Genomic DNA, 23867 nt, shown 5'->3' with positions numbered 1-23867 from the left:
TTGCCTGTTTTGGGCCAACAAGATGGCTCATTGGGTAAAGGCACTTGACACCAAGCCTGATGACCTGCGTTTGATTCCTGACACACTTGTGGTGGTGGAGAGGACCAAGTCCTACAAGTTGTTCTTTGACCTCCCATGCATGAAAACACACATTAAATAACTATAATTAAAAAAAAATTAATCCCTACTTGTATTAGTCATTACATTGTTTTAAATTATTTTATGTGTCTTAGGGTTTCTATTTCTGTTATCAAACATCATGACCAAAGGCAACTTGAGGAGGAAAGGGTCTATTTCACTTACACTTTTATAAAATAGTTTATTATCAAAAGCAGAAGGACAGAACTCAGGCAGGGCCAGGACCTGGCGGGCAGAGCTGACGAAAAGGCTGTGGAGGGGTATGCTTACGGCCTTGGTCTCCATGGCATGCTCAGCCTGCTTTCTTACAAAAGCAGCAGGTTTATAGGCTCACCAGCCCAGGGATAGCCCCACCCACAATGGGCTGCACTCTCCCCATCAATCATTAAGACAATGCCCTACAGCCAGATCTTACGGAGACATTTTCTCAATTGAGGTTCCCTCTTTTCTTTTTCTTTTTTTTTTTTTTTTTTTTTTTTTTTGGTTTTATCGAGACAGGGTTTCTCTGTGTGTAGCCCTGGCTGTCCTGTAACTCACTTTGTAGACCAGGCTAGCCTTGAACTCTCGAACTCTGAGATCCACCTGCCTCTGCCTCCCAAGTGCTGGGATTAAAGGCGTGCGCCACCACCGCCCGGCTGAGGTTCCCTCTTTTCAAATAACTCTGGCCTGTGTCAGTTGACATGAAGCACAGTATGGATATTTTGCCTGCATGTACTGTCTCTGTCTCTGTCTCTCTTTCTCTCTCTCTCTCTCTCTCTCTCTCTCTCTCTCTCTCTCTCTCCCTCTCCCCCCGTACCCTCCCCCCCATGTGTTGTGTGTGTGTGTGTGTGTGTGTGTGTGTGTGTGTGTTTTCCAGGGCCAGAAGAGGGTATCAGATCCCTGAGAATTAGTTACAGCTGAGAATCAAAGTCTGGTCCTCTGGAAGAAGAGCCAATGTTTTTTCTTTTTTTTCATCCTTTTTTACATCCCAACCGAAGTTTCCCCTCTGTCCTCTCCTCCCAGTCTCCCCCCACAACACCTCCCTTCCTCACCTTCATCCAGTCTTCCTTCATTTCTCTTCAGAAAATGACAGCTTCGGTGCTGCCCAAGGTACCAAGCTAGGGCGTAGGCCCCGGGGGATTAAAGAAAGACTCAGACTCGGGTCATCCATTATGAGAGAATGTCAATGCCTTTACTGAACAAGTTCAATATATACACCAAGCCAAGGAAGGAAAAATACAAACTCAAGAAAAAACAGGATCTCAACTGGGGGGCAATAGGATGTCAACTGCAAATTCCCTTCCTGGGGCACCATGTATTAGTCAGGATGTGAAAAAGCAGGAACTCAACTAGGGGATGGGGAAGGCGGCAATAGGATGTCAAGTGTAAATTCCTTTCCTGGGACACCATGACTTAGTCAGGATGTTTTGATCCTAGAGGAACTGCAGAATGTTACTTAGTAGACAGTAGCATATGGAAAGGCTCAGCCAGGGCATAGCAGCCCTTCGGGGTCCTACAAGAAAAGGCAGCAAGTGCTCTTTAACCACTGAGACATCACTCAGGCTCAGTCACTTTCTGTCAGGAAGGGATATAGCTCAGTTGGTAGAGTACTTACCTAGCATGCTCAAACCTGTGTACTCAGTCCCCTGGACCACATAAACCACGTACAGTAACCTATGTCTGTGATCTGAAACTATCCTCATCTACAGAATAACTATGAGGCCAGCCTGGGATACATGAGATCTCATCTCAAAAAAAGAATAGCTATATGAGTTCATCTTTGAGGTGTACCTCTACACAGGCTTAGTCCACAGTTGCTTAATGGAGGCCTTTTCTCCCTCAGTCAATAAGTAAAGGCTCAATGAGTTTGTACTGTCTACTTTCTAGGCCTAAAAAATAATGAGAGCCCAAGCAACCTCTAGATTGTAATGCCCTTTCAGAAACTCAGACATCCCATATAATGCCCAGATAGAGCAACTGAGAACTGAAGATGCCTGATACCACATCCTAAATGAATATCGAATGCACAGTTTTGGCTGATCAAGGCACCATGACTGTGGAGAAATGGAACGTTCAAATCAAGAGGCAAAATTATCTGGGGATATCTTTAGTCTCTTTTATTTTATGTTTTTATTTTACATATGTGTGTGTATTTGTATGTGGATCTGTGCATATGTACAGTGTCCTCAGAGGCCTGAAGCTGGAGCTACATGTGGTGGTGAGCACAACCTTAAAATGTGGGTACCAGACACCAGCCTCCTTCTGGTTCTCTGGGAGAGTGGCAAGCACTCTGAACCACTGAGCCATCTCTCCAGTACCTCTTTAGTCCCTTTGAACAGCCACATATTACCAAGATATATATTGATTAATAAGTAGGCTTCTTAGCTGGGCAGTGGTGGCGCACGCCTTTAATCCCAGCACTTGGGAGGCAGAGGCAGGTGGATTTCTGTGTTCGAGGCCAGCCTGGTCTACAAAGTGAGTTCCAGGACAGCCAGGGCTACACAGAGAAACCCTGTCTCGAAAAACCAAAAAAAAAAAAAAAAAAGTAGGCTTCTTACAGCTTATCCTTAAGCTTAGCAGACTTCTAGCCTCCACTGTCCCTGACACTTAGGAATGATAACAACTTAGGACACCTACAGAGGGACTGGCTATGCTTTGCTGTATTAGGCTCCCCTGATGCTCCACCAGTGTAATTGGTGAGCCTGTCGGCTTAAGGATTTCCTTGGTTCTGCCATTATAAAAGTGCATGTGACCCCCTTCCAGGGTAGAACATGTTATTCGAGGTAGCTTGAATTCATGTTTCTCCATCATCACACATATTTGGCTCAGAATAATGTACTTACTCATTTCCTTTAATGAATCATTATCTCATGTTGACAAAATATTGTAAGTCACCTTGGATAAAACTGCTGTTCAATCGTCAAATTGATAACTTTTTTCAGGCTTTTATCTTCAGGAAACTAGAATATGCCACCCCCAGATATGATTATAGAAATCATGGGCTTTTTTTTTTTTTTTTTGGTTTTTCGAGACAGGGTTTCTCTGTATAGCCCTGGTTGTCCTGAAACTCACTCTGTAGACCAGGCTGGTCTTGAACTCAGAAATCCGCCTGCCTCTGTCTCCCAAGTGCAGAGATTAAAGGCATGCGCCACCACCGCCCGGCCTTCATGGGCTTTTTATAGTTACAGGATAAAAGAAATTCATAGATCAAGGCTTTTTTCAAATTGCTATCAGTTTGGATGAACATATGCCCCATAGACTCCTGTATTTGAACACTTAAATCCTGGTGGGTAACACTGTTTTGAGAGGTTTAAGAACAATGGTTCAGCCGGGCGGTGGTGGCTCACGCCTTTAATCCCTGCATTTGGGAGGCAGAGGCAGGCAGATTTCTGAGTTCGAGGCCAGCCTGGTGTACAGAGTGAGTTTCAGGACAGCCAGGACTACACAGAGAAACCCTGTCTCGAAAAACCAAACCAACCAACCAAACAAACAAACAAAAACCTCCTGCCATTTCTCATCTATCCTCTCTGCTTTGTGCATACAATTCAAGATATAAACTCTCTGGGCTGGAGAGATGGCTCAGTGGTTATGGGCACTGGATGCTGTTCCCAAGGCCTCAAGTTCAATTTCCAGCCCCTTTCTGCCACGCATGAAATAAACAAAATTTTTTTGGGGGGGTGGTTCGAAACAGGGTTTCTCTGTGTAGCCCTGGCTGTCCTGGAACTCACTCTGTAGACCAGGCTGGCCTTGAACTCAGAAATCCGCCTGCCTCTGCCTCCCAAGTGCTGTGATTAAAGGCATGTGCCACTACTGCCCAGCCGACAATTTTTTTTAACTTGTCTATTTTATGTGTATGAGTACACTGCAGCTGTCAGACACACCAGAAGAAGACATCAGATCCCATTACAGATGGTTGTGAGCCACCATGTAGTTGCTGGGAATTGAACTCAGGACCTCTGGAGGAGTTGTGAGTGCTCTTAACCACTGAGCCATCTCTCCAGCCCTAAATAAACAAATCTTTAAAAACAAAACAAAAAAAATGTGAGTTCTAGTTTCCTGCTCCAGCCTCCGTGCTTGCTGCTGTGTCTCTCGCCTTTGTAGTGATGGACTCCGGAACCATAAGCCCAAGTAAACTCTTTCTTCTGTAAGTTGTTTTGCTCATGATGTTTTATTACAGTAACAGAAAAGTATCTAACATAAAATTTGTTAATAGAATCAACAGGCAGGCAGGTAGCATCAGTGTTTTTTTGAGACAAGGCCTCATGTACCAGGGCTAGCCTTGATTTTGCTATGACCTTGAAATACTGATCCTCCTGCCTTTGATCCTAAGTAAATTATGTGAGTGTGCTATCATGCCTGGCCTCCTTTGCTCAGTGTAGATCGAAATCAAAAGTAGGCAAAGTGAACCTTCCTTAGTGTTAGCTGCTCTGAGCTCTGACTGGCAGGAGCTCCCAGCTCTCAGTGGCTCTCCCAGCATCCAGAGCCAGAGTTTTATTCTGCAGTATTCCTGGCAGCTGGAGCCAGGAGTTCTTCCTTCGGTTTTCTAACAGGCCCTTCTAGGGGCTTCTGCTGTAGTTATTGGAGACTGGCTGGCAGACTACTCAGGGCTAATAGTCCTGGATATTATCAACTCCTTAATGGTAACTTGAGAAACCTGTTCTACTTGAGATAGAAATCATGAACAGGCAAAATAAACCATCCCAAAATGGTTTTACTATGATCGATTCTGTGTGTACAGAGCGGAGTCTATCCTTGGATTGACCCAGTGTGGGTGAGGGGAATGTTGTATTCGTTTGTTTCTGTACTCACTTTGGTTATTTTGAGAAAAAAATTTCACTCTACAGTTCTAGATGGACTGGTCAACTAAGACTCACCAAGCAGACAATATTGGCTTCAAACTCAGCCAGGCCCCTAAATCCAGGGAGGAAGACTTGAAAGGATGATTATGTATCGTTTGAGATTGGCCCTGACTCAAAGAAGAAGAAGGAGGAGGAGGAAGAGGAGGATGAGGAGGAGGATGAGGAGGAGGAAGAGAAGGAGAAGGAGACGGAGAAGGAGAAAAAGAAGGAGAAGAAGTAAGAGACCTGGTCAATGACAAGTCCTGAATATTTGGAGCTGGCACAGAAGTTATAGATTGGCTTTGTGATTATCACCAGAGAGCAACCAGTTTCTTGGAAGTCTGATTTGCAGCAAGCTGGTTCGTTGACCTGATTAACAATTGCAACATTCCTAATTTATACCCTTGCTTCTGATTTAAGACGAACTAGAAGTAGACAAATATGCTCCACTGTCTGTAAGGGTACATAGCAGGCAGATCCTGGTCAGACGTGTGAACAGGTGCCCACAGTACACAGAGCAAATGTGTGAGGTGCACACGGCAGGCAGACCTTCTGTGTGAGATGTCCACAGTGGATAGCTTCTAACCAAGTGTGTAAAGTGTCCACAGAAGACAGACTCTATGAATCTAATCAGGGCCTTCTCCTTCTCCCCTCTCTTTTCTTCTTTTTGTCTTTTTTTGTTTTGGATTTGTTTGCTTGTTTACTTTGAGATAGAGACTTGCTATCTAACCCCTGCTAGCCTCAAAGCCCAAACACCTGGCCATTTTCTTTCTCTTCAGCCTTTTGCATGAAAGGTATCAAGCCTGTTGGGAGCACAACACAAAGGTCCTTGTGCCCACAGATCTCCAGGAAAACTGTGAATGGTAAGCACACAGGATTGTTCTCTCAAAGGAATGGGTGTAAAGCCTGTTCTTCCATTCAGAAAGCTGGGAACTGGGGGTGATTAATAGCCCTGTGATCTGCATGTTCTGTTGGGTCAGGCCGTACCCAGTTCCTATAACCAGGATCAGAGATACCTAGTAAACTAAATGACGCTTTCAGTCAGGGACTCTCCGAGCTTCCACAACAAGGACTAGAGATACCTAATAGTCTAAATGACTCTTATATTATCTCTATAGCCAGAGACTCCCCTGAGCTCCCACAATCAGGACCAGAGGTAGCTAATAGCCCAAATGACCTCTACACTATCTGTATAACAGAGACCAGGCTGTATCCTTTCTTGAGCCTCTAGGCTAATACAGAGATTCTGTTTCCAGAATTTATCTTCTTGGAAGAAATAATATGTACCCTGAGTTGAGTTTCAATGTAATTATGCTTTCTTATGCACCAGGGATTGTTTTACATCAGGATACTTTTTCCCAAATTATACTGGGTTTAAATATACTGGCAGTAAATCCCCTGGCATCTCTCTGGAAGTTTTGCCCCAGGTTAACGAAATCAATCTGAACCAAGGTTTTTTTTTTTTAGGGGGGGTTTTACAGATTTATTGTCATGGCGGAAGAAAGATGAATCCGGCCATACCCCCCTGAACCGAGTTTTTATTCTCATGCCATTCCTGTAGGGTTCCCCACACAAGTCCACCTTTAACCAGGACATTTTTGTTTGTTGCGTTTTCAGGCAGCCTCTCATGTAGCCCAGGAGATCCTTGAACATACTATGTAGATACAGCAGGCTTTGAGCTCCTAATCATCCTGCTTTAGCCTCCAGAGCGCTAGGATATAGGGAGCCATGTGCCTATCAGTTAGAATCTTCTCAAAATGTTTTCCAGTACAAAGCTTTTCCGCTCTGTGTGTCTTTGAGTCTGTAAGCATGATGATCGTAGCAAACTCCCTACTATAGCAAGCTCTGGACAAATCTCTGGAAAAGCCTTTGCCCATTTCGTTTGGTCGTTTTAATTTATTTACATAGATATCACTGTATGATCATCAGTAGATGGATTTTACTTGAAACATGGGCTGTGTGTGTAGAGGTGAGGTGGAGGCATGTCAAGTTGTTCAGAAGGAGCAGAGACACTCCCGAGCTCCAGGGCAGCCTAAATGCTAAGGGAGGATGTAGTAGTATTTACTGTGTTACAGACTGGTAAATATGGAAGAAGGCAGCTCATTGGGTAGGGTGCTTGCCAGGTATACATGGAGTGCTGGGTTTGTTCTTTAGCACAGACTAAACCCTGCATCTAGTTGCACATGTCAGTAATCCCAGGACTCTTGAAATAGAGGCGGGAAGATTTTAAATTCAAGGCCCTTTTGGGTTAGAGATCAGGTTAGATTACAGGAGACTGTACCTCAAACAAAACAAACCAAGAGTGATATATCTGGAAAGGTACATTAATGCAGGAGTGTGGAATGGCTTAAATGCCAGGCACCTGATATTAGACGTTTAAAGACCGAGTGTACTCTTTCCTCTGAGTCTATGGATCGTTGCAGAAGGAAGACTCAAAGTGCACTTCCATACCTCAGCTTGATCTGCCACGTGGTGGAAACAAGCACACTTTTGAGCAGTGCTAGAGGCCAGAGGATTTCTATGGCATTATAAGCAGAATCTAAGGCTTGCTGTCCCCCATTACCAAAAAACAGAAACAGAATTTTTTTTGTTTGTTTAGTTTTGTTTCTCAAGACAGGATCTCTTTGTGTAGCCCTGGCTGTCCTGGAACTCACTCTGTGGACTGGGCTGGCCTCAAACGCAGAAATCCACCTGCCTCTGCCCCTCTCTGCCCCTCTCTGCCCCTCTCTGTCCCTCTCTATCCCTCTCTGTCCCTCTCTGCCCCTCTCTGCCCCTCTCTGTCCCTCTCTGCCCCTCTCTGCCCCTCTCAACCCCTCTGTCCCTCTGCCCCTCTGCCTGCTAAGTGCTGGGATTAAAGGTGTGTGCCACCACTGCCTGGCTGAGACAGAAATTTGTAAAAGGAAATGAATCTGTTACTGTCGGTCAGTGTCATGGGCTTCCTGGTTCTTGGCCATTTTGCCCAAGAATTTAAAATGTGGTGTTGGTATTTGCCTTTCTATTGTTATGATAAAATACTGACCCAAAACAACTATGGGACAAAATTTTATTTCAGCTTGCAGGTTACAGACCATTGAGGTAAGACAGAGAAAAAAACCTGAAGGCAGAAACTAAAGCAGAGTCATGGAGTAGCTTGTTCCCCAGAGCTTGTCAGCCTGCATTTATTTATTTATTTATTTATTTATTTATTTATTTATATTTATTTATGTGAGTGCACTGTCACTCTCTTCACACACACCAGAAGAGGGCATCAGACCCATTACAGATGGTTATGAGGCATCATGTGGTTGCTAGGAATTGAACTCAGGACCTCTGGAAGAACAGTCAGTGCTCTTAACCACTGAGGCATCTCTCAAGCCCTAGCTTGCTTTTTAAAAAAAAAATATTTATTTTCATTTTATGTGCATTGCTGTTTTGCTTTTGTGTATGTCCATGTCAGGGTGTTAGATCCCCTGGAGCTGGAGTCACAGACAGATGTGAGCTGTCATGTAGGTACTGGGAAATGAACCAGAGTTCCCTGCAAGAACAGCCAATGGTCTCAACCTGAGTCATCTCTTCAGCCCCTACTAGCCTGCTTTTTCATAACACCCAAGATCATCTGCTCATAGGTAGGCACTGTCTACAGTGAGCTGCCCCCCTCATAACTAATAAAAAAAATTGAAGCTGGAAAGATAGCTCAGTGTTTTTTTTTTTTTTTTTTTTTTTTTTTGGTTTTTCGAGACAGGGTTTCTCTGTGTAGCCCTGGCTGTTCTGGAACTCACTCTGTAGACCAGGCTGGCCCCGAACTCAGAAATCCGCCTGCCTCTGCCTCCCAAGTGCTGGGATTAAAGGCGTGCGCCACCACCACCCGGCGATAGCTCAGTGTTTAAGAGCACATAATATTCTTCCAGAGGATCTGGGTTAAATTCCCAGCACATGGTAGCTCTCCACTGTTTACAACTCTAGTTCCAGGGAACCTGATGTCCTCTTCTGCTTCCTATGGGCACACACACACACACACACACACACACACACACACAGTATCTATAGTTATATACATGCAAGCAAAACACTCATACACATAAAAAAAATCTTAAAAAAAAAAGTAGGAAATGCCGGGCAGACATGCCCCAGGGCAATCTGATAGAAGGAAGCAATTTCTCAGCTGAGGTTCCTTCTTCCCATATGACTCTAGTTTGAGTCACACTGGGGGACACTAACCTGTACATAATGGCTCACATGGATTTGCAACAGGTAAGTTTATGGGAGCAAAGCTATATAATATAGAACTGAGAGGGTCGTACGAGTCAGAGTACCCAAGGCCCAATCGTTTGAGGCTTCCTTTGAGGATTCAAGGATGAGAGCTTGGTGCCTAAAGGATATGGGATGCCAGGTCTCTATTCTAACTGATAGGTTAGGCCAGATAATAGTTTTTTCAACAGCACATATCCCTTCTTATAATACCCGATTTTAATCATGGGCACACACTCAATTGTAAGTTGGTAAAGGGAGAATTCTGAAAGTTTGTTTGGGCCACAGATTTGCTGTACTGTGCATGCATCCTGAAAGAGGTCAGGCTGGATAATGCCCCTATCCTGTACCAGGATGCATTAGACACATAACTGAATAAAACTGTCTAAATATGATTGTATTGGGGCAGAGAAATTTATACTACTCTTCAGAGAGAGAAGTGCAGGTTTGGGTCCAAGGTTGCTAGATGCATTATTGGCGGGGGGGGGGGGGGGATGTTTGTGTGTAATGTGTGTAGTAAAGGATTGAGGTTGCATCATTTGAAGAGGGATTTGTTCAGAACAAGATAGAGTCCTAGGCTATGAAACTATCTCCTATGCTTACTAGCCTCAGTTTTGTTTATAGCTGTGGTCAGAACTGGGAAGAGAAAAATCCCATTCCATCCAGCCTCCCCTCTAGCAACTACAGTTTGTGAAAAGGTGAAATAAAATCCAGGCCATAGGGGTTAGAGCGACAGCTCGGTAGTTAAGATGAGAATACCACATAGAATAAGTATCTGTGGGGTGGTCAGCGACAGATGGGACATCTACATCACCCCTACCCTTCACCCCCCAAGCTTAGGAACCACCACTGAAGAGAGAGTAGAAGATTATAAAAGCCAGAGGTGCAGGGTGGTGGTGCACACTTTTATTCCCAGCACTTGGGAGGCAGGACAGCAGAGCTCTGATTCTAGGCTAGCCTGCTGTTCACAGCAAGTGCCAAGACAGCGAGAATTATATAGAGACTCAGTTCAGAGGCTGGGAGGAGGGCTGGAGCTGTGTAACAGTGTCTTCTGGACATGGTGGCACTCCTGCACTCCTGACCAAGCAGCTATGGATGCTTGCTTAAGACCTGAACAAGATCAAGCCAGTCAACCTTCTAGCATGGACTAGGAAGGGATTCATGAGGCTCCCCTAGAATTGTGGACTGGAAGGGGAGGAGTCGTATTTCTTTGAGGAGATGACTCCCTATTGTAAAGATGTACATGTAGCCCTGAGAGAACATACTACAGTTAGTAGGATACTTAGTGTTTTAAAATAAATATTGGCTTCATTTAGTATTTTTTCTTTTTTAAGTTTCTTTTTTTAATGATTTATTTATGTTATGTATATGAGTACACCATTGCTCTCTTCAGACACACCAGAAGAGGGCATCAGACCCCATTGCAGATGGTTGTGAGCCACCATGTGGTTGCTGGGATTTGAACTCAGGCCCTCTGGAAGAGCAGTCAGTGCTCTTAACCCCTGAGCCATCATCTCCTTAGCCCTTTTTTTCTTTTGAGACACAGTCTCTTTGTGTATCTTTGGCTGTTCTAGAAGTCACCTCTGTAAACCAGGCTGGTCAGGAACTCAGAGATCTGCCTGCTTTTGCCTCCCAAGTGTTGAGATTAAATGCATGCACTACCATGGCCCAGTTTAGTTCTAATTTAGGATCAGTAAAGCCCTTACTGTGGGTTGGCATAACAGCAAAACAGAGACTTGTTGCATGCCAATTTGCAGTATGCTTTTGAAAGATCATCTGATCCTCTGAAATTGTTCTGTGAGTGTGGTAACTACATATGATGACTGTTAAGATTCTACTCTGTGGTAGACTGGAGATGGCTCAGTGGTTAAGAGTGCTGGCTGCTCTTCCAAAGGACCTGGGTTCAATTCCATCACCCACATGGCAACTTACCACTTCTGTAACTTCAGCTCCAGGAGTTCTGACATCTTCACATAGACACATATGCATCCAAAATGCCAATGCTCATAAAATAAAAATAATTAAAAAAAATTTACAACTTTACTCTGGCAGGGCCCGAATGCCCTTGCTGTTAATTTTTACCTTCCTGATGTAACAAGGATAGAAAAAAGCTTAAAACACACACACACACACACACACACGTATACACACATACAGTTTTGGCTTGGGTGTGAGATTAATGAACACGGAAGATTAGGTGGACAGATCATAGGGTCCATAACTTTCCAGGGAACCCATAGCCACACCCCATGGACTGCCTCTCAACTACCATGTTTTTAAATTTATTTATTTATTTACTTTGTTTGTTTGTTTGTTTTTGAGACAGGGTTTCTCTGTGTAGCCCTGGTTGTCCTGGAACTTACTCTGTAGACCTGGCTGGCCTCGAACTCATAAATCCACCTGCCTCTGCCTCCCAAGTGCTAGGATTAAAGGCATGTGCCACCACTACCCGGCCTAAATTTATTTTCATTAAACATTTCTTCTTAGAGATGCAGGTCTTCTGGAGGCCAAGGAAGTTGAACTTGATCCTGCAACCTCATGCTTATAGTGTGGACATGATGATCTGTGAAGAATCTGTGTGAATGTGAAGCCTGGTACGTAACATTCCAGCTTCCCAAATACACCTTTGCATCTGGAGTCTAGATTAGAAAAAAACATAAGCTCAGAAACGTGAATATCCACCAGAATACTATCTTCAAGATGTTTTAGAACCCATACAGACCACAGGTTGCATACACTACGAAGGAGGATGCTGTTGGCAGCTGTTGTACATTTTTGGATTCTTTTTTTCAAAGTCTCTTATAGCTACGGTTGATCTTGAACTCATTTTCCTGTCTCTACCAGCCAGGTGCTAGGATTACACAGGAGTGCGCTGCCACGCCCAGCTAGAACATAAAGTTACTAGAAAAGGGTTTCCTTGTGGCTCAGAGTAAAAAGCTAGAAAAGCCAAGTGGCAGCGTGCCCAGAACCTGGGTTGGAGACTGGCTCGGTCCCTTCCCAGAGGCTTGAGGCCCGCCTCTTCGACCGCGAGGCAGGCTGGGAAGTCGGCCTCCCTAAAGATGGCGGCAGAATTGAAAAGTTGGAGCCACTCCTGCCCGGCCCTCAAGGGTTCCAGAGAGCTGGGGGGTACTGGGACGCCTTTCCAGAGGGGATGGGAAGGAGTGGAGGGTAGCCAGGTGTTCTCCTTAGGCCCTGAGGAGGCGTGGAGGGGTCCGGAGTGATCCTGGGTCTCTTCAGGAGTATTCGTGAAAGCTTTCTTTGCCCAGCAAGACAGCGCCCTCCTTGGGCCCAGTGGGTTCCTCTGGGCGGAAGTGCGGGAGCGCCGAGGCTGTGGGCGGGGCACGAGGGGGCGGGGTCTCTGCAGTGGGCCGGCTCCCTAGGTCCGGAAGTGCGGGTGGGGCGCGGCCGGGGCGGGGACTGCGGGCGGGCGGGCGGTGCGGTGAGCGCGGGGGTGGTGGGCCCAGAGTGAGCATGTAGCGGCCGCTGGCGGTGGGGCTCCCGGGGCGGGCCGCGGGGGCCGCACGCGGCGACATGGAGGAGGAGGGCAAGAAGGGCAAGAAGGTGAGCGCTCACCGGCGCGTCCTGCCGCCGGGCCGGGGCGTGGGGTGGGGGTCTCCCGGGGTGGGCGGGCGGCGGAGCGGGCAGGGACAGTGGTCAGGTGGGCCTGCGGCTCCCGGAGGAAGTGCCGCGCCTTTCCGGTGTGGGGGGGTCCCTTTTGCTGCTCGCCCCCGGCCTGTTCCAGACGGCCTGTCAGGGGGCCCGCCTTCCCCGCGCGCGCGACGGGCTGGGGCCACAAAGGAAGTGGGCCCAGCGAGGGGCCAGAAGGTGGCCTGGGCTGGAACTTGGGCCACTGGGCTGTGCCGTGACCAGCGAGGCTTTTACTGCCCACTTGGCTTTGTTTTTGGATGTCCAGTAAAAGCAAAGATGGACTTAGATTCTCGGCAGGTTCGCTCGTCGACTGTCGCTCGTATTTAATACCACTGAGTGATTTTAGTGACGTTATGTTTGGCAGTAAGATTTAGGACATGGTTCAAGAGGCTCCTTCGTTTCTGTAGTTTAAAAATGTGGCTTTAATTACAGGCTTGAATAGTTGATAAAGAACATTTTTAAGGAGCCTGGGAAGACCATGTGGGGATGAACTACTTTAACTGCCTTTAAAGCGAAAAGTGGGGTTTGATAAAATGTATCCCTTTCAAATAAATGCTTTGCAATCTTCATGTTTGCCTGTCATTTTCATTTTGATAAATGTGTGCACGTTGTGGACAAGTTTAAAACAGACTTTGATGTCCTAGCTCAGTTACCACCCGGCCTCCTTGTAGCCTTTAATTGGCCACACCACTCATCACCTTGTTTTAGGAGGTGTCCCATTTTTCAGGAAGTCTTACTTGAAATAGAGTGTGGCCAGGTGGCCTTCAGGGAGTCCAGGCCAGCGGCGCTGCCCCCACTTTCTTTTGTTTTAAGACAGAACTTGCGCTTGCTGTTTAGATGTTATATCAACTTGTTACCTCCGAAGATGGTTTAAGTCTGGGAAAGAGCCCAGCAATAAGTAATTCAGCTTACAAGTATGGGGGGGGGGGGGATTTGAGCATTGTAAAAGGACTTAGCTAGAAAAGAGGGGTGCTGTTAGGGAAGGACCTGGCCCAAGTGTGGATGATGCCGACCTGTGCCAGCTGGTCTTTGCAATGCCAGTAGCCTTCATCCCTGGAGACTAGTCATTGTAATTGTATCACACTCTTAGTGCCCTGTAAGACACCTGGCCCGCGTTCTTGTTTGGGACAAATTGCCTGGCTGGTATTCGTTGTTTTGTATATCATACCAGTTTGGGTAGAAAGCTGAGCAGCAGAGAGATGCATTAAAACTTCCCTCCTGAGTTTTTAGATCCGTAGCAAGAAAACCTTACAGTTGTATACAGTGAAAAGAAAATAAGTACAGACAAAGGGAATGATTAATTTCATTGTCTCTATTAAAGGAGATAGTGCGTTGTGTTGGGATCTATGCTAGCAGTTGTAGGCATTCTGCCACCTGCTTTAGTTTGTTCCCTGTTAGCAAGTGAGACAACATTTGGGACCTGAATTTCTATGTAGGCCATGACTTAACACAGTTTACCAGGTATCTTCCTGATCAGGAGCTGGCAGAACCTTCCTCAGTGTTTGTTTGTTTGTCTTTGAGATAGGATTTCTCTGTAGCCCTGGCTGTCCTGCAACTCGATATCTAGACCAGGCTGGCCTTGAACTCACTGAGATCCTGCCTCTTCAGTATTGGGTTAAAAGCTGTGCCACTACACTTGACTTCTTCACGTGCTGTTTAATATGTAGTGTCTCCTCCAACTTAGGAGTTTAAGTGTCTCTAATAATGGTCAGTTAACAAGAGGTACTTGTTTTAAATATTTAATGAATTCATTCCACCTCCCACCCCAAGACAGAGATTCCCTGTGTAGTCTGGCTGTCCTGGAACTGGCTCAGTAGATCAGGCTGCCCTTAAACTCAAGAGCTTCTCCTGTCCCTGTTGGGACTAAAGGTGTGCACCACAACAGCCTGGCTACAAATTCAAAGTGTAATAAATTTTATTACAGTTTGGGCATTTAAATGTACCCAGTTCTTTTTCTTTCAAAAAGATGCAAACTTGAGCCTATGTGTTTGGTCTAGTGCTTGCCTACCAGGCATGAAGCCCTGGTTTGGATCCCCAGAGCTTTGGATGCCCCAGAGGCATAATGGTTTATTGTAAATCCTGGCACTTGGGAGGGGGAGGTGAGAGGCTCAAAGTTCAAGGTCATCCTTGGCAGCTTTCTATGGATCATGGCCAGCCTTGGATATATAAGAACCTGTCTCAAAACTGGACTGGCAGGCCTCTTCCGGATCTCAGATACTTCCATGTCTTGTCAAGCAGTGGTTTTACTCTGGCTTATTCAGACAGAACAGTGAACAGCTAGTGATCCCGAGGACCAAGTAGATTTCGTGGAAGTGGCCCCAGGTGTTGCCCGCCGGTCTTGGAAGTTACTATAGCAACAGAAGTATGGTGATTATATATCTCTATCAAATAGTCTGCTGAACCAGTTGTGTTCATGAACCTGCAGACTCATAGAGATGCAAGAAAAGCTAGAGAGCTTGCGGAGTTAGCTGTTGCAGAGCTGGATCAATCCCAGGCCAGGCCAGAGAGATGAGTGCATCAGAAAAACTGGCATGTGTTATTTACATTTTATGTACATCGGTGTTTTGCCTGTATGGGAGTCTGTGTGAGAGTGTGGGATCCCCTGGATCTGGAGCTACAGACAGTTGGGAGCTGCCATGTGAGTGCTGGGAATGAACCCAGGTCCTCTAGAAGAGTAACCAGTGTTCTTTTTGTCTTTGTTTTTAATTAACTAACTTATTTTATTTACATCCCAATGCTGGCCCCCGTCTCCCCTCACAAAATTTCTCCTTCCTCCATCCCCCCTCCACTTCTTTTCTGAGAGTATGCGGTTTCCTCAGGGTATCCCCCTACCCTGGCACATGAAGTCTGTGCCAGCAGCCAGTGAGTGATCTTAATTGCTAAGCCATTGGTCTAGCCCCTTTTAATTTTGTATATGTACATGTCTGGGTTTGCGCACATGCATGTGGGTACCTGTGAAGGACAGAGGCAATGGCTCCCCCTGGAGCTGGACTTGAAGCAGTTACGAACCACAAGATAGGGTGTTGGGAAGTAAACTAGAATCTTCTTCAAGAACAAACAGTAAGTTATTTTAATTCCTGAGCCATCTCCCCAGTCCTGTTGAATAAGGCTTTTTTTTTTTTTTTTCTTTTTGTTTTTTTCGAGACAGGGTTTCTCTGTATAGTCCTGGCTGTCCTGGAACTCACTCTGTAGACCAGGCTGGCCTCGAACTCAGAAATTCACCTGCCTCTGCCTCCCAAGTGCTGGGATTAAAGGCGTGCGCCACCACCGCCCGGCTTGAATAAGGCTCTTATGTACAGAATAGTCTCAGATGTTGTATATTACAGTATTATACTATACTATATATGACGCAATATAACCCTCTTCTCTGCCCTCCTTTTCTGAGGCAGCATCTCACATAGCCCGACTGGTCTGGGACCTACTGTGTAGTCAAGGATGGAAGTCCTTTAACTCTGATTGTCCTGCCTCCACTTCCGGGGGCTGGGGTTATAGGTGTGCACATGGGGACTAAATCCAGGGCTTTGTGTGTGGTAGGCAATCAGTCATTCTATCAATTTAAGCCACATTCTCTTTTCTTACCCATTTTTTAAGGGCAGGCACTTAACAGCCCAGACTGGTCTGGAATTCATTTTGAAGCTAAGCATGACTGAACTATTCAACTTCTGATCCTCCTGCCTCTGCCTCCTGAGTGCTGGGATTGCAGGCATGTGCCACCTTGTCTGGATTTAAGGATTGCTAGATTGAGCCCAGGGCTTTGTTCAAGCTAGGCAAGTGCTTTGCTAACTAAACTATATCCCCAACCCTCTAATTAATCCCCCACTCCTCTGTGTGCATGCATGTGTGTGTGCGTGTGTGCGTGTGTGTGTGTGTGTGTGTGTGTGTGTGTGTGTGTGTGTGAGATCTCATGTTCCAGATGGGTTTGGAACTCCTTACTCTGTTTATGAAGTGCTGGGGATCAATCCCACAAGCTTTGCATGCTAGGCAAGAACTCTACCAACTGAGTTTCAGCTCTAGTTCCTCTTCGGTCTTCTTTAAAGCAGGGTCTTGCTGTGTAGACTTGGCTGTCCTCAAACTTACTGGCTTTAAGTTTGTGACAGTTTTCTTCCTAGGTGTTGAGATTATAGGCATGTACCAACATACCTGGCTAGTAAATACTTTTTTAAATTTTTAATTTTTTAGATTTCTTATGTGTATGAATGTTTTGCCTAAATGTATGTTTGTGCACCATATATGTGCAGGTGGCCAAGGAAGTCAGAAGAGGGCATTAGATCCCCTGGAGTTGGAGTTACAGAAAGTTGTGAGTGTGTTGGAATGGAACCCTGGGTTCTCTGCAAGAGGAACAAACTCTCCAGTCCTGTACTTAGTTGTGTGTTCAGTAACTGGCATATGGAGGTCAAAGAATAACCTGTAAGGTGCCAGCTCACTTCCTAATACTCTCGTAGGGTGACTTGAAAGTGTCTGTAACTCCAGTTCCAGGGAATTTGATGCCTTCATCTGGCCTCCGTGGGCACCCACATGAGGGTGGCATACACTTAGATATACACATATACCCTGTACAGATAGACTGATAATTTTTTTTTTCTTGACAGAGTTTGACCATTTCTTCTTGGCTGGCCTGGATCTTGCTTCGTAGCTCAGGCTAGCTTTGAACTCAAAGAGATTCATCTTCCTCTGCCTCTTAAGTACTGGGATTAAAGACATGTGCCACCATTCCTGGTCAAAATAAAATCTTTTCTTTTTCTTTCTTTCTTTCTTTTTTTTTTTTTTTTGGTTTTTCGAGACAAGGTTTTTCTGTGTAGTCCTGGCTGTCCTGGAACTCACTCTGTAGACCAGGCTGGCCTCAAACTCAGAAATCCCCTGCCTCTGCCTCCCAAGTGCTGGGGTTAAAGGCGTGTGCCACCACCACCCACCTTATCTGACATTGTTTAGCCATCTTTTTCATCTATTGATGAAGTAATTCTTTTTGTAACAAATTTAGGTGTGTATGCCTGAGTAGGGAGGGAGGGAGGTTTTATAGGTCTACTTGAATGAGGATCACAGTTCAAAGAAATTGCCATTTGTCTTGATTGCTGGTCTCCACTTCCATGCCTCTGCCCTGAGGTTAGAGTGCAAAAGGGCCATGGTTTCTAGCTGAACCAAGTTAGATACTTTGTGTTGTTAACTTATTTGCTTTACTTAAACATAGAAAAGGTATGATATTCCAAAGAAATGTAGGATTGGATGTTAAGTGATAATAAAGACTATTAATTTACTGGGCATGGTGGCACATGCTTTTAATCCCGGTGCTTGGGAAGCTAACTTTAAACTCCAAAAGATCCTGCCTGCCTCTGCTGCCCTCTCCCATTTTTTGAGATTAAAGGCACACTAACACTCCTGGCTTTTTATTTTTACTTTTGCTTTTTCAAGACAGGGTTTCCTGTGTAGTCCTGGCTGTCCTAGAACTCTGTAGACCAGGCTGGCCTCAAACTCAAATCTGCTGGCCTTTGCTTCCCGAGTGTTGGGATTAAAGGCATTGGGACACCATACCTTTTAAAAGAAAAACAAAACAACCATAAGAGGGTCTCCTGTTACTTAGTTTGGCCTTGGTTTTACTATGTAGCCAATGCTAACCTTGAACTGCTGACTCCTACCTCTACCTTTCTAGTGCTGAAATGATGGCTGTGCCTGCTCATCTGTATTTACTCAAGTGCCTGTGCTGTGCTTAGCACAGAGGAGGGCTAAGGACTTAAGCTTGAGGAAGTTGGCCCCTTAGATGTCCAGTCTGAATAGGAGAGGTGCTGCAGTGTATTAGGACAGATGGGAAGATAGCCCCAAGTTCTAGGTGGGGATCTGGGGCTACTACTGAAGGTCAGAAGCTAAGAAGCATTAGAGACACCCTAACTCTGCTAAGCTGACTTGGGCTACAGGAGATCATTGTTGGCCTGTGTACACTGAAGCTGTTACAGAGCTGTGCTGTAGTAGCCTGCTTATTTATCCATTAGATGCATGTTGGTCAGCGCCACTAGTGCCCTGCACAGCCAGCCTGCAGCTTCACCCTAGGAAGTGCAGCCAAGGACAGCGTGAAGAGGTTTTGATACAAACACTCAGGAAAACTTTTCGATTATGAAAACTTCAAGTATGAATGCAACCCCCATGCCTGACTTCAAACAGGATTGATGTGTAGGCAGCCCTTTTTCTTACTTTATTCTCATTCCTGCTTGTACCTGTGTGGGCTGAATCATCCCCACACCCCCTGAGTTCATATGCTGTAGCTCACCCCCACAGTCTCATGAGGTGACTGTATATGGAGGGGAAGCTCTTTTAAAGAGGTGCCTAACTGTTTCTTGTTGATTGTTTCTGAGACAGAATCTCTGGCTTAGGCTGTTGTCCTAAGCTTACTTTGTAGCCCAGGCTGGCCTTGAAGCTATGGAAACACTGTCTTGGCTTCCCAAAGAGCTGAAATTAGAGGCATGCACCACCATACCTGGCAAGAGATGCTTAAGGTTAAATGGCATATCCGAGGCTCACTGACCTGATTTGAGTTGCCTTATTATGAGAAGAGATAGGGACACTGTGGGATCCAGGGAGAAGATGCTATCCAGCGAGCATAGGAGAAGCCCAGGAAAAGTGGCTACACCTTGATCTTGAGTTTTCAGCTACCAGAGCTGGGAGAGAATAAGCTTCAGCAGATCAAGTAAGCCATTTTTTAAAAGTTAACTTTATTTTTGGCAGTAGAGGATATTGAACGTAGGGCCTTAAGCATACTGGGCAAATGGACTGTTGACTGAACATCTGGGTTTTTTACCGTGGGTTTATGTCTGTGTGACTCTAGGAAGATTTATTTGTTTATTTATATTTACTACATTTAGAGACAGGGTTTCTCTGTGTAGTCCTGGCTGTCCTGGAACTTGCTCTGTAGAGCAGGTTAGCCTTAAAGTCAGAAATCCTGCCTCTTTCTCTGGAGTACTGGGATTAAACTGGTGCACATCGTGTTTCTCCTTTTCTTTTTTTAGTGTGTCTATGAGGAGGGAAAGGAAGGGGAGAGAGAAGGTGAAAGTTTGTGTGCCTGTACATATTTACTCAGGTGTGCTTGTACTCGTGGAGGCAGAGGTTAGACATTGTCTTCCTCTATTGCTCTTCACACTTACAAGGTCTCGATGAACCTGGAGCTCTGTGTCAGTGTGATGGTCCACTCACAAGCTCTCGGGTTGCAGTTTGTGTGTGTGTGTGTGTGTTTCCGTGTCCATGCCTGAATGTTACATGAGTGCCAGGCATTTGGACTTAGGGATCTGTTCTTGTGCTATAGGCATTTTGCCCATTGAGCCATGGCCTCAGCCCCTTAGCAGGGTATCTTTAGGCTGACTCTAGAGGACAGTTTGTAGGTGGGATGACTGTGTTCCTAGGGAGATTTCTGAGGAACTGATCTACACAGTCGTTCTGGACAAGCTCTTACAGCAAGGACCACAGGTTGCTTCTCACTCCATTTGAGGGAGCTTGAGATAGCATTTTACCTTGTCCCTGGCTGCCCCAGAATTCACTGTGAATTGTAGCCAAGGCTGCTCTTGAGCTTGTGGTTATTGTCCGTCTTCAATCTCCTGAATGCGGGATTGCAGGCATAAACTATCAATGTGACTGCAGTTCACTCTTATGGTCAAGGAACCACATAGAGAATTTTGGGTGTAGACTCCGCAGTGGAACACATTTTGCCTTTAGGGGTCTATAGTAGGAGTGGCTAGCTGTGACCTGCATAAATCACATGACCATTGTAAGCTTGGATCCCTTCAGTGTGCTTGCTGCTACTACACTTGTCCCTTAGTCTGAGAGAAACAGGATTTTTTTTTGTTGTTGATGAGACAGAATCTATGTAGCCCTGGCTGGCGTGGTACTTGCTATGTAAGCCAGGCTGGCCTTGAACTCAGAAATATGCCTGCCTCTGTCTCCTAGTGCTAGTATTAATGACAAGTGCTTGACTGCAACAGCAGTTCCTCAGATGACGATGCAGGTGGAAGGGTTTGTGTTTGGATTGTCCAGGGAGACAGACAGTAGATGTTTGGTTTTCTGGGTTTCTGGCACTAAGGGTTGAAAAACCCAGGGCTCATAAATGTAAGGCAGGGGCTCTATCACCGAGCCACACCCTCAAGCTAGGTCTTTTTCTTTTCCTCGTCCAGTACAAATAGGAAACTTTTTTCCTTACCTCTGTGTTGGTGCCAAATATGTGACACTTTTTTTCCTCCCAAGTGTACCGATTGGTAACAGTTTTTTTTGTTCGGATTGTGTGAGGAATTAGGCATTTGACTACAGGCATTAAGTGTATACAATGAAAGTAATCCTCTTTAATAAGCACAGCAGGAAGTTGGAATTTGGCTTTTGTTTGGGGCTTAAGGTGGTGTATTGTGTCACCCGGGGAGGTGGACCCCGGAGGTGGAGAGGATGGCTGAACTCTGTAAGTGAGCAGAGCGGTCAGCCTCAGCCTCCCTGTTACTGTTCTTACCGTACAGGACCCATGCACGCCGTCACTTGCGTGTACAGTGAATGTCATGACTCTGTGCACACTGTCACTTGCGTGTACAGTCATGTCATGTGCATGATTACTTGTCGCTTTGAGGGGTGAAAAGACAAAATGTTTGTATCCATCCTATAGTTTAAAATTCCGTGAAAGTTCTTCTGACAGTTTAACCTACTTTATGTATACTGTGACATGAACCCTGCCTCTTCTGTGACTTAGAGTATTCTGTCTCCTTTGTTGCTTTACACAGAGTGAATTATTAAGGAAACCTAGGGTGGGCATGGCATGGTGGTACACACCTTTAATCCTAACACTTGGGAGGCATAGACAAGTGTATCTCTGGAGGTTGGAGGCCGGCCTGGTCTACATAGTGAGTTCTAGGCCAGCCAGGGTTACCTAGTGAGATTCTGTCTCAAAGAGGGGGAGGGACTGGATATGGCTCATTGGTAAAGAACTAACACTGACTAGCTACTCTTCCAGAGAACCCAGGTTTGATTCTCAGAATACACATGGTAGAAGCTGTTTGTAACCCTATCTGACATCCGCTCTGTAGCCTTCTCGGGCACCAGGCACAAATGTGGCACACACAGACATACATGCAAGCAAATCACACAGACACATAAAAATGAAAAATTTAAAGAGAAAGGAGACTCCCTAGATTGGCAGGCTCACGTTCTGTCACATGGGAGTGTATCCTGGTCTGTTACTGTAGCTGTTCCGAGTCGAGTCTGCTGTTCAGTAACTCCCTCCCTAGCTCCTCCTGTCAGCTGGGCAACTGTTGTCAGAGCCCAGCCGGTTTCTGTCTTGAAACTCCTCACAGTGTCAACTTTATCTTGAAATCCACAGGGCTGGGCTTCCGATCTTTCTTCTTTCTCTTTTGTTTGCTTGTTTGTTTTCTGAGAAAGGGTTTCTCTGTGTAGCCCTGGCTGTCCTGGAACTCACTCTATAGACCAGACTGGCCTCAAAGTCAAGAAATCCACCTGCCTCTGCCTCCCGAGCGCTGCGATTAAGGGTGTGCGCCACATTGGCCAGCTGGTCTTCTTTTTTAACCCGGCTGCCGCAGCAGCATTTTATTATATTTTTAAACTTTTATTTATTTTTATTTTATATGTATGGATGTTTTGTCTGAATGTGTGTGTACACTGAGTAAATGCAATGCTTGTGGAGGCCAGAAGAGGGCGTCAGGTCCCCTGGAGCTGGAGTTACAGACAATTGTGAGCTGCTGTGTGGGTGTTGGCAATTGAACCCACATACTGTGCAAGAGCAGCCCGTGCTCTTACCTGCTGAGCTGTCTCCAGCTCTCTACCATTTCATTATGAATTATGATTTTTTTCCTTTTATTCTTCAGGTGTCCTGACATTACAGGTGTGTACCGCTGCACCTGCGTTTCCATGAGGATTAGAACTCAGGTTCTCATGTTTGCATCTCCCCAGCTTTCCCCCTACTTTACAGTATTAAGTTTTATTTTATGTGTGTGGTTATTTTTCTCTATGCTTATATCTGTGTACCACATGTGTGCCTGGTGCCTGCAAAGGTTCCCTGGGACTGGAGTTAGAGGCAGTGTGAACCACCATGTGGGTGCTGGGAGTTGGACCAGTCTTTCCAGCTCCATTCCCTGATTTTGAGTTACAGTCCTCTCACAGCCTAGGCAGGTCTCAGATCCACTGGGAGGGTGAGGCTGCCGGTGAGCCCTGAGCTTCCTGCATCTACCTCTCAAATATGTAGCACTCCACTTGACTTTGTGTTTGTGTAGTCTTGGAACTCACTGTAGACCAGGCTGCCCTTTGTCCCCCAAGCACTGGGGCTGAAGACTGTGACACCATATCTGACTTGTTTTTGGTTTTTTTTTTTTGTTTGCTGGGGTGGGTTGGGTTGGACAACCATACGGTCTTCCATAGCAGAGGCTGGCCTCAAGCTCTGTCTTAGGGAGCGTGATCCTGAATGATCCTGCTGGATCCACTTTGCAGGTGCAGGAGTAGCACATTAGGCTCTATGTCATGTTCATACCCACTGTCTAGATCCCATCACTGGCCTGACTGCACTCTTGACCCCTGTCCAGTTACCTTGTCCTGCCTAGTCACCGACTGTTCTGATGCATGTCAAAGGATTTTTTAAAGAGACTTTTAAGAAGATTTATTTATTTATTTTATGTATATGAGTACACTGCTGCTGCCCTCAGACACACCAGAAGAGGGCATCAGATCCCATTACAGATGGTTGTGAGCCACCATGTGGTTGCTGGGAATGGAACTCTGGAAGAAGTCAGTGTTAACCACTGAGCTATCACTCCAGCCCCATTTCAAAGGATTTTATAGATGTTACTTTACCCGAGAATATGTCAGCATCCATGTTATTAACCAGAGATTTGCTAACAATTTTCTTTCTTTCCTTTTCAAGACAAGGTTTTTCTGTGTAGCCTTGGCTGCTTGGCTGTCCTGGAACTAGTTTTGTAGACCAGGCTACCCTCGAACTCAGAGATCTGCCTGTCTCTGCCTCTTGAATGCTCTTTTCTCTTTTCTTTTTTCTTTTTTTAATTTTCCTTTTCCCCTCCC

General features: G+C 45.7%; 1 protein-coding gene and 1 pseudogene across 1 annotated transcript in view; one reads left to right on the top strand and one right to left on the bottom strand.

Moving 5' to 3' along the window:
- Positions 1–11869: 11869 nt before the first annotated feature.
- On the bottom strand, positions 11870–11993 carry LOC114631065 (annotated as a pseudogene).
- Positions 11994–12600: 607 nt separating this feature from the next.
- The window catches only part of Ccm2 (CCM2 scaffold protein), a 51114-nt gene continuing 39847 nt past the window's right edge, over positions 12601–23867 (top strand). Inside the window, exon 1 of the mRNA XM_028777174.1 lies at positions 12601–12743. Within this exon, the coding sequence (XP_028633007.1) occupies positions 12714–12743 (30 nt within the window). The 5' untranslated portion in view covers positions 12601–12713. The remainder of the gene's footprint in view (positions 12744–23867) is intronic.

The sequence above is a fragment of the Grammomys surdaster genome, unplaced genomic scaffold (genome assembly GCF_004785775.1).
Source record: "Grammomys surdaster isolate TR1022 unplaced genomic scaffold, NIH_TR_1.0 67, whole genome shotgun sequence".
Classification (NCBI taxonomy): Eukaryota; Metazoa; Chordata; class Mammalia; order Rodentia; family Muridae; genus Grammomys; species Grammomys surdaster.
This window is presented reverse-complemented; position numbering and strand designations above follow the sequence as displayed.